Source organism: Chrysochloris asiatica, unplaced genomic scaffold (genome assembly GCF_000296735.1).
Source record: "Chrysochloris asiatica unplaced genomic scaffold, ChrAsi1.0 scaffold00019, whole genome shotgun sequence".
NCBI classification, from domain to species: Eukaryota; Metazoa; Chordata; class Mammalia; order Afrosoricida; family Chrysochloridae; genus Chrysochloris; species Chrysochloris asiatica.
The window spans coordinates 9012497-9023875 of NW_006408537.1; the positions used below are offsets into that span (position 1 = coordinate 9012497).

An 11379-nucleotide genomic window follows, 5' to 3' on the forward strand; every position below is an offset into this window, starting at 1 on the left:
AGCTGCAAGGTCAGCAGTTCGAAACTACCAGCGGTTCTGCGGGAGAAAGATGAGGCGGTCTGCTCCCATAAAGATTTACACCCTTGGAAACCCTGTAAAGGGTCGCTATGAGTCGGAACCAACTCCACAGCACATAACAACAACAATTTATTCATTGTCCAAGCTTTACATGGCTTGGTTCAGGTGCACTGTAGATCTCTTTGTTCTTGAACACTTTATAAAGAGGTCTTTTGATGCAGATTTGCCTAATGCAATATGTAGTTTGGTTTCTTGACTGCTGCTTCCAAGAGTGTTGATTTAGGATTCAAGCAAAACGAATTCTTTGACAACTTCAGTCTTTTCTCCATTTATTATGATGTTACTCATTGGTCCAGGTGCAAGAGGTTTTGTTTTCTTTATATTAAGGGGCAATTCATATTGAAGGTTGTGGTATTTGATCTTCACCAGTATTTTAAGTCCTTCTCACTTTCAGCAAGCTAGGTTATAACATCTGCATATCGCTAGTTGTTAATAAGTCTGTCTCCATTCCTGATGCCATGTTCTTCATACACTCTAGCTCATCTATTTGTTCAGCATAGACATTAAATAATTATGGTGAAAGGATATAACCCTAATGCACACCTTTCCTGATTTTAAACTATTAAGTATACCTTTGTTCTGTTCTAATGACTGCCTCTTGGTCTATGTACAGGTTCCTCATGCGTACAATTGGTGATGGGCTGTGGTGTCAATTCTGACTCATAGCAACCCTGCATAGGGTTTCCGAGGCTGTAAATTTTTACAGGAGCAGAAAGCCTCATCTTTCTCCTGCAGAATGGTTGATACTTTCGAACTGCTGACCTTGAAGTTAGCAGCCTTATTCATAACCACTACACTACCAGGAGCTCCTTAATGAGCACAATTAAGTGTTCTCAAATACCTATTCTTCATATTATTATCTTCACAATAGTTTGTCAGTAAAAAAAACCTCTGCACAGTCAATAAAGCATAAGTAAACAGCTTTTTGATATCTTTTCAGCCTAGAGCTACCTGATATCAACAATATATCCCTCATTCCACATCCTCTTCTGAATCTGGCTTCCATTTCTGGCAGTACTCTGTCAATATACTTTGCAGTCGCTTTTGAATTTTCTTTACCAAATTTTACTTGCATGTGATATTAATGATATTGTTCGATGATTTCCACATTCTGTTGGGTTGCCTCTCTTTGGAATGTGAATAAATATACATCTCTTCCAATCAGTTTGGCCTGGTTGTTGTTATTAAGTGCCATCGAGTCGGTTCCGACCCATAGCGACCCTGTATAGGGTTTCTGAGGCTGTAAATATTTCCAGGAGCAGAAAGTTTCATCTTTCTCCGCGGAGTTGGCCGTGTAGATGTTTTTGTCTTCAAATTTCTTGACATAGATGAGTGAGTGCCTCTAGTGATGAAGCAGTTTATTGAAAGATTTCAATTTGTATTTGATCAGTTCCTGGAACCTTGTTTTTTTATCACCAATGCCTTCAGCACAGCTTCAACTTCTTCCTTCAGTATCATTGGTTCTGAAATGGTAGCACACAGACCAATTCTCTTGGTACAGTAATTCTGTGTATTCCTTCCATCTTCTTCCAATACTTTTGACATCACTCAATATTTTGCCAATAGACTCCTTCAATATTTTGTATTGAGCCTTGAGTTTTTTCTTCAGTTCTTTAAGCTCTCGAAATGCTGAGTGTATTCTTCCCTTTTGGTTTTCTAATTCCAGGTCTTTGTGCATTTCATTATAATACTTGACTTTGTCTTCTCAGACTGCCCTTTCAAGTTTTCTGGTTAGCTCTTTTACTATCTCATTTCTCACATTTGCTACAGCATCTCTACACTGAAGACTCAGTTTCAGAGTCTCTTCTGACATCCATTTTGGTTTTTTTCTTCCTTTCCTGTCTTTTTAATGACCCTTTACCTTCTTCCTGCATGATTCAAACTTCTCTGGGAAAATTTTTGTTTCAGTTTTTATCAAGATTGCATGTAACTGGCTTAAAAAAAAATCTACTGTGATTCAGAGCGACCTTACAAGTATATAGGATAGAACAGAACTGGATCATAGGGTTTCCATGTCTATAAATCTTTACAGAAGCAGACAGCCACCTCTTTCTCCTGTGGAGCAGCTGGTGGGTTCAAACCACCAACTTTCTGTTTAGTAGGCATGAACTTAACTACTACACCACCATGGTTCCTTATAATTGGGTTTGTGGTTGTTGTCGTTACGTGCTGTCGAGTTGGTTCAGACTCATAGTGACCCTATATAGTGTTTCCGAGGCTTTAAATCTTCAAGGAAGCAGAAAACCTCATCTTGCTCCCACAAAGCAACTGGTGAGCTCAAACTGCTGACTTTGTGGTTCATAATCCAGTGCTCATCAAAATTGGGTACAGATGCATGAAAACAATGCTATTTTTGTATTTCCCCTCTCCTTTTTTGCCCCCCTTGCTTTCAGCATTCTGTTTTATTTCCATGGAGCTAAAGTTTAGTCTATTATATGATAGTGGTGACTCTGATGACTTGGAATGACTCTGTCTCATTCACATATACACTGACTTGAACACTGTTGCCTCGGATACTCTCATCATATCTGTGATTCACAGAGGGAAACCGCCCAGCTACTGTAATGGGAGAAATGAGTAACTACAAAATTTCAGCACTAACAGCAGAAGTGCCTTAGAAATAACGGTCAAAGGCTGGAGCTGTAACTCAGATCCTTTTTTAACCCTAGTGTCTAACATAGTACCTCGTGCCAAAAAGAAAACAGTGTTGTTATTTTTAAAATAATTGGGCGATGATAAAGGAACACTGGATCATGTATATAGTTCCAACTTAAAACTGACTTAATAGGTAAACATTAATTTAGACCTAATACTTAGCTCTAAGGAGCCCTGATAGCATAGTGGATTAAAAACTGCTAACAGCAAGGTTAGTAGTTCAAATCTATCAGCCACTCCACAAGAGAAAGATAAGGCTTTCTGCTCCCGTAAAGATTTACACCCTAGGAAAACTTGCACAGGGTCACTATGAGTCAGAACCGACTTGGTGGCACACAACTACCACTTAGCTCTAGGTAAGGAATTTATTTCTAAAGATAATCTAATTATAAAGAGTAGCTAGATGACAAACGATCACTTTTTCAAATCCACTAATTTAAGGAAGTCTAAAAGAAAGATGCAAATGTAAAGTGAATGAGAAGTTATGAAATGTGCTTATTTTGCTGACTATCCTGCCAGGATCTGATACAAGGAGAATACTCTAGGGGCATGATGAGGCCAGGAGTTCCAGTGGATCCCATCTTTACTTACGATAACTGGAATAGTCATCAGAGAAACTTGAAAGCTGTGACTATTCAGCTTTGTCAGAAATGTCCACTACAAACTCAACTTCATTTCTTTCTTTCTTTAAGAATTTTGGGCATATTATTCTATGAGCTGAGTGACACAGTTAAAACACTACAGAGAAGCGAAATGTAGCCAGCGAATTCTCCTCTTACTCAGTCCATATCTTGTTTAATGATCCTTAGCAAACTGCTGAACTCTTTTGGTTGCTTTACCTGAAAAGGGAAGTGAAGACATTTACTCAAATCCTAATAGACAGTAGGCACACTCTGCCCACTCCTTATATCAAACAAGGCTTCCCTTCTTTTACTGGACTGATGAATAGGGATCATTTACCACTGATCACTAGGGTATTCTCAATGGGTTTTATAATTGTCTTCATTTTATGGAAGTCCTCCCAAGACTAAAGAGTCTTGGTGGCACTGTGGTTAAAGCACCCTGCTGCAAATCAAAAGGTTGGCAATTTGAATCCAGCAGCTTCTCCATAGGAGAAAGATGTGGCTGTCTGCTTCTGTAAAAATAACAACCTTAGAAACCTACAGCGTCACTATGAATCAGTATAGATAGACTTGATGGCAGCTTTCTAAAAAAATTTGTATTACCAAGACTCTTTCTTGTAATCAAATGGTATAACTGAATTGCCCATATAACATTTGAAATTTTCTTAAAATCAGAATTATTACTATCTGATTTTTACCAAAGGAATCTAGGGTAACAGTTATCACTGTTTAAAGCTGCGCACAAAACATCATGCGAAATAACTTGGCTTAATTAGCTGTTTAAGACAACATAAATAAATAAACACTGTTTCTGCCAAGTTTTTTATATGCATATTCAAACATATATTTCTGCCCAACAGATTGAACCTTTTCCTCTGTCAGTGAAATGAGGTTACGGTCAGGCCTGCTGGGATGAATTAGTAATTTCACATTCTCATATGCTATTGTTAAAGTCTAAGAGAGCATTAGAAATCCAGCAAAGACAAACTTGCAAGGATGTGAAAATAAAAAGGAGTAGTAATTATAAACATCTTATAAACAACTATATGACTTATTTCTAGCTCCATAAGGAACAAACTGAATTGAAGAACTATGTTTATTATATACTTAGTGAAGACAAAAGAGTTGGAACTCATCAAATGAGAGGCATGGTTTCCTTCCCAGTTGAAGAGTATCCCCAAAACAAAACTAGGTCCTGGTGCCATGGTCTTAATCTCTTAACTACCTGGAAAAGAACCCACTGACATTTCCTGTCCAAATGAACTCCTTCCTGGAAGTTAGGTAGCAGAAGCATTCTCCTCCACAAGCAAAGCAGTAAAGTGCTCACTGAACTTCATCTATCTGTTCAAGGGCTTTCTCAAAGCTCTTTTATATTTAAGATGAGTCAGCAGATTTAACACACATTTTCCTTACTTGACCATTACAGAAATTCTGAAAGCAAATGATCCATTTACTTAGACTAAAATATGGAACAGAAAGCACTAACTTCTTAGCTCAATATGATTATGACTCATCAGAAAAATCAAAACATTTTTTTTGATAATTGTTTGGCAGTAGCTGCTACTAAGAAGCAACACTATCCATTATGGTATTAAAATTCTAAAATTTTAATATGTTAAAGTCCAACTTATTTCTTGAGGAGAAAATCATGTATAAAATGGTATTTTTGATAGAAAGGGAGAAAATCAACAAAAGAAAGACAACCCTAATTATTCCTTAAGGGAAAACATTTTATTAATGATAACCCCACAGCAGTTATTAAATATAACATTCTCATGTAACAGTCTCAGAATTTTCAGTTATAAAATAACATTCTTTGAGCTGTTTATCAAAAAGCACTTGGTATAAGAGGAAACATAGGTATCTCGTCAATAATTTAACTTAATATCACATTCAATTGTTCCAGAAAATAAAGTCTTCTAATCAAATCCAAAGGAGCTCTGGTAGTGAAGAGGTTACGAGTCAGGCTGCTAACCTCAAGGTCAACAGTTTGAAACTACCACCCGTTCCACGAAAGAAAGACGAGGCTTTCTTCTCCAGTAAAGATTTACAACCTTGGAACCCCTATGCAGGGTTGCTATGAGTCGGAACCAACTCCATGGCACACCATCACCACTATGAATCAAATCCAAATTTTTATACTTCATGGCTTACATTTTGTACTTGTTTTATTTTGATTTGCTTTTTATTAACCCCAGGGCAATTTTTTTAAAGTCTAGAAAGATAAAATAATTTCAGATCCGCAAATGTAGAATTCCAAGCAAACATTTTCCTGAGAATGTTTATTTTTCTTTTCTGCCCAACACTGAGTAAGTACCATTTGTGCAATTACAGGAACCAACAACTTAAAGCACTATCCACCCAGGTCTTTTCATTCATTGAACAAATATTTATTAAAAACCCACTGTATGCCAAGCACTGGGCCAGGCACTGGAGATGCAGCACTAAATAAGAGAGACATGGTCCCTACCCTCAATGAGCTCACAGTCTAGCAGTCCAGTCAAACCTCAAGTATACACACAGATGTCAAATAGGACCAGGAATTTCAAGAAATGAGTTAAAGCATAGAAGAACTACCCCAGCTTTCCTAACCAACATGCCAACCAAAAGCCAAACTTCTGACTCTGATGACCTTATAGAACTTCTCCTCCATAGGGTTTCTCTGAGACTATAAATCTTTATGGAAGCAGGTTGCCACATCTTTCTCCCATAGAACAGCTAGTAAGTGTAAACTGGCAACCTTTCAGTTATCAGCTAGGCCCATTAACCACTGCAATACCAGCATTCTTCAAAAAACATGCACGCTCAGGACACATGTATAAACTGAGAGAGAAAACTACTCAAAGCACAGTCTGTCTTATTCTTTCTGTTTATGCTTTAGCCTAAGTATCTGATGGCTAGTTGCAAATTTATTTTTTTAAAAAGGAGGGAAGGCATGGTGACTCTGTAGGACTGCAGACCACAAAGATGGCGGTCCAAGCCCACCAGCCGTTCCTCTGGAAAACGATGAGGCTTCTACTCTTGCAAAGATTTATCGCCTCAGAAACCCTATACAGGGTCACTATGAGTCAGAACCAACTCAACAGCACTTAACAACAACAGCTATAAAAATTCATAACATGATATTGTTTAGCTTCTACCATTTATGTAGGTAGAACTAGTCATCTCTTTTCAAAATAAAAATCATTTAAGTTTTTAATGTTTACAACTTGACTATTATTTACAGTGTATCACATTGAACAGTGTTGTTCAACTGAACTAATCAACTATCACAGTTTATGTTGTTTCCCATAAACTTGAATTTGTTAATTTAATAAAGACTTAAACCTCTGAAAGCAGAACACTTATTTTGCACACTTATGAATTCAATTTTACAAAACTTAATGATTATTGTTGTTAAGTGTTGTCGGGTCGCTTCCACTCATAAGTGATCCTGTATAGGGTTTCCAAAGAGTGGCTTATGCGTTTGAACTGCCAACCTTGTGGTTTAGTAGTCCAGTGCTTATACTACAGCATCCCACCAGCATTCTAATATAATAAGCACCAGACTGCAAGGTGATTGTGAACCGCAAGGTCAGCAGTTCAAATTCACCAACCATTCCTTGGAAACCCTGTACAGGGTCGCTATGAGTTGGAACTGACTTGACAGCACTTAACAACAACAACAATCAAGTACTGAATACCTACTAATAACTAAGTGGATGGCTTGTTTGTTTTACATAAATTATTTGTAATCTCCCAAACAACCTTGCAAGGTATTAATGGTCCTAATTAACTATGAGGTGCTGGGAAACTTCTATTGCAAAGATGGTAAGTTTCCCAGCACCTCATAGTTAATTAGTATAAAGCCAGGAATAAGCAGATTGCCAAATTTTTCTCCCAAAGCAGCTGGTAGGTTTGAACCACTGACCTTTTGGTTCTCAGCTGACCACTTAAACCACTGCACCACCAGGAATTCCATTCCCACTGCCATCAAACTGATTCTGACTCCTTATAACTGGACCACAAGGTCAGTTTGAATAGCAAACTTAGCAGTTAAAATTCACCAGTCGCTCCTCTGAAACTCTATACAGGGTTGCTATGAGTCAGAACTGACTTGAAGACATAACAACAACCCCATATAAGGTTTCCAAGACTATAAAACTTTATAGGAGAAGATACCCTTATCTTTCTCCCACTGAACAGCTGGGGGATTTGAACCACCTGGTAGTTACCAGTCCAGTGCTTATCCTACAGTGCCAGCAATGCTCCTTAATCCAAAAACTGAGTCACCAATTACCTGACAATTTAATTTATATTCTCTATAAGCATAAAGTGGAGTCCTAGTGTGGCACTGTGGGTTAATGTGTCAGACTGCAAAGCCATTTGAACTGCAAGGTCAGTGGTTCAAGCTCACCAGCTGCTCCTCGGAAACCCTATACAGGGTTTCTATGGGTCGGAACCAACTAGACAGCACTTAACAACAGCAACAAGAACCCTAAAGTAAACACAACATTTTCACCTTCCAGGGCTATTTACAATAGAATTCCTCATTTTGTAACACCATAATGATGTTATAACATTGCAGTTAAAAGTCAAAGCATCACATTAAGATAAAATGTGAAATAACTTTTCAGGTAAATGGAGAGTGGGTAACATGAAGTCTTTTCTAAGCATTAGCATTCTCCACACTTGACTATGTGAAACTTTCCCAAAAGAGGGGAGAAATGGCTCACAATAAGAGATGGATGACCTGGGAAATCAGAAAAGGAAAAAAAAAAAGTTCTGTCCTCAATGGAGTTGGTCCTACGAAAGTCCCACCTAATCTCTGTACCAGACCACTTGTTCATGGAAGGATAGTCCACGTTTTGAGAGAAGACCAACACAAGCATTTAAGCACATAGGATCACTAAAAGCCCACCATCACTTAGCAAAAAGAAAAAAAAATCCTAAATCCCCAATAAAGCATGAAGAATTTTATATGTGAATAGGAATGTATATTTGCAAGATTTTAAAAGGAAATGCATATGAATGAAATGCTCTGCACTCACTTCCTAAAAGCTCTTCTCTGACATTTATCCAAGTGAACAACCACAGTCAGTTCACATAACCCAGCACTCACTGGCAAATTACAGACAGTAAATTAAGCTGACACCCAACTCCTGGCTAACTTTCTTAGGGTCTGCAGCATTTTAGTAAAATGAATACTGCCTTTCCCGCTCTTGTACAGGGTGTGTCCACTTTACAAGAAATCTGATAAAACTGTTCTCTGGGAACTAATTGTGGAATCGCTTGAAAAGAAACATGTCAATTTCGGCTCTGGGTGAGCATGCTCGCAATTCACTGCCCGCTGGTTTCTTAACACGAATGTGACTAACATTGGGACTCAGAAAAGAGAACTTCTTCTGACCTTGAGTGTGCGTGCTAAATAAATTACCTCAGAACGAAAGTGGTGAGATCTCATAACAGCATCTGGAGAGAAAAGAGAAAAACGGGACTTTATTTAACTGCTTGTCCTGAGTTAATAATGGATTTTACCTGGAGGACAAGGGTCGGGCACATTCTAGACATGTGGGGGGACATGTCTAGAATACAGTGGGGGACATCCTAAGGTGGGAGGGTCACTGGGCCATCAGTAGCTAGGTGATTTCTTCTAGAGAAGTTTCTGAAAAAGTTCTGGGGGAGTTGGGAAGCCCCGAATTCTCCATGTGTTACTTTCTTACCCCTTCGTCCCAGCGATGGATAGATGAAGAAGAGACAGCAGCAGCCCCAGACTTCACTCAAATTACACTTATGGCTTTAGTAAAACGGATACTGATCATTTTTGTCCCTTCCTTTCCTCCCAGTTATGCATCGCAGTGGTCATCAAAACCCAAACTGGGGGTGGTGGAGGGGAGTGGGGAGGGGTGTGCAATAAGGGTAAGTGAGGTGAAACAAACATATTCAGCTTGGGGAGTGGGCAATTGATGGGGGTAGGGATGTCAACCGGTAAGGGGAGGAACGCGCTTCTCTCTCCAAATAGGATTAAATGCTTCTTCTAGCGCTAGGGAACCGGTCGCGGCTTCTTACCTCGGCTTCTTGAACGACCCGAAAAGACCGATTTCATCGGATGCCTCCCTTTCTGGAGCTTGCGGTGCCAGCAGCAGAAGAAGACGATGGTGGCGATAGTGCCCAGCAGAAGCAACAAGAGAAAAAGAGCACATTGGATGCTGTAGGGTCTCAGCAAGACGAGGAAAGCCGCGGCGATCATGGTGCGGGCGAGGCGGGGGCAACTAGGCAGCGGGGCTAGAGGGCGGCAGCACAGGCACCCGCGCGGAGCGCACGCCGGGTGGCGGGCACGGGCGAGCGCGGCTCAGCACGTCATGCCCAGCGCTCGCGGCCCCGCGCCCAGCCAAATGGCTGCGCACCCCGCGCCAGCCGCGCTACGCGAGTGATCTAAGGCTGCGGGGAGCGCTAGCCATGACTCAGCAGACGGCGACGAGCAATGGACTGGGCGGCGGGGAGCCTCTCTCTTCCCTCCCCAGTCGCCCCCGCCCCCGGCCGTGCGCAGCCCCCGGGCGCAGCCCCGCTGGGGACGCGGCGAGCACGGAGGAACAGCGCCGCCACCGCGGTCTCCCGGGCCCAGCGCATCGTCTCGCGGCCTCCGCGAGCCTCAGCATCCCCTAAGCTAGCCGCACGTGGGTCGGGGCGGGGGCGCGGCGCCCAGGCTGCAGCCGCGGTAGCCCGCGGGAGGCGGGATGGGGCGCCGCGGCGGGGGCTCGGCTGATGACATCACGGCCGGGCTGCGGCAGCGCGGGCGCGCGGACATGGCTGCTGGGGCTGCGGATGTTGCAGCTGGAGCCGCGGGCTGCACCCTGGCCTGAGTTGAGTGCTCAGCGCCCTCCGGTGGGGCCGCCCGCCAGTCCACGCCGCCAGCAGGTGCACTGACCGGGCACCTCTCCGCGCCGGGGACACTTGGCGCTTCCACCTATCCGGCCTCAAGGGGTGCCAAGGAGCCAGGGAGAAAACTAGACGGTGACAAGAGTCTCCTACCGGTGCTAAACCCACTTCCCACCTCCCCGCGCCCCTGCCCCGATGCTGGGGCTTTGGAGGATGCATTCGGGTGAGCAATTGTTTGCGGGAGGGGGGAGAGGGGGGAGTGAGGGCGCCTGGCACGCTGAAGCGTGAACCCTAGGAAGGGACTTCCCCTGGGAGTCTGGGTCCTCTTGTAAGGGGTGACTCCCACCTCTCCAAACCCCTTCTAAACTAGGAGCTCGCCTGAATAGACACTTGGTGCTATTTTGCAGAGTAGAAGATGGGTGCTTTAGATCCTTCTGTTTCCATGCGTTTACCATACAACTCTGACCCACATGTACTTGAGGGGAGAGGCGATTTCAGATTTAAGGATACAGCATATAAAAGAAGTTAGGGGGTTGACTTGTAAATATTTGGGGAGAATTTTTTAGAGCATGTGAAGAAATAGTGATATGTCACACTCACGCACACATCTCCTCTATCTCCCTCTTTCCCTTCCTCATCTTCCCTCAAAATCAGCAAAAAATATATTGCAGTTGGTGGTCATGGGATTTTATAGTGGTCACTGGTGCAATGTCAACGCAGAAGGTAAGACGGGAACGCTGCAGTGTGTCATTCTGTGGACAGCTACAGCCACCTGGCCAGGAGGCCACTCCTGCAGCAGTCTGCGGCATCTTGCAGCCTTGGCAAGCCAGTGCATCGCTGCGTTCTGCTGCCCCAAAGGCTTTCCCTATATGGGTTGGGTTGGGTTGGGTTTACTTGCATAAAGAAACTGCAGTTATAATGATAGTTTCTAATAACTGCTAGAGGGGACACTTGTTTGGGAATATTTTAAAGACTTTAAGAAATTGTGTCATAAAAAAGTAATTTATAAAATTCTGGAAAGCAGTTAAAGAAACATTGAGAACGTTTGTTTTGTTATTTGCTGGTAGTATCTCAGTCAGTGCTGCTTTCTAACTATACAAACCAAAGTACAGTTCTGCATAAAAGTTTACCCATTGATGTTCCTGAGACCTGTCAAATATTACTA

At 42.1% G+C, this 11379-nt stretch overlaps 1 protein-coding gene across 1 annotated transcript in view; it reads right to left on the minus strand.

The window, feature by feature from the left end:
- DST (dystonin) overlaps positions 1-9620 on the minus strand; it is a 626281-nt gene extending 616661 nt beyond the window's left edge. Inside the window, exons 1-2 of the mRNA XM_006835734.1 lie at positions 9405-9620; positions 8773-8807 (exon numbers count right to left, since the gene is read on the minus strand). Coding sequence (XP_006835797.1) covers positions 8773-8807; positions 9405-9585 — 216 coding nt within the window. The 5' untranslated portion in view covers positions 9586-9620. The remainder of the gene's footprint in view (positions 1-8772; positions 8808-9404) is intronic.
- Between the last annotated feature and the right edge of the window lie 1759 nt (positions 9621-11379).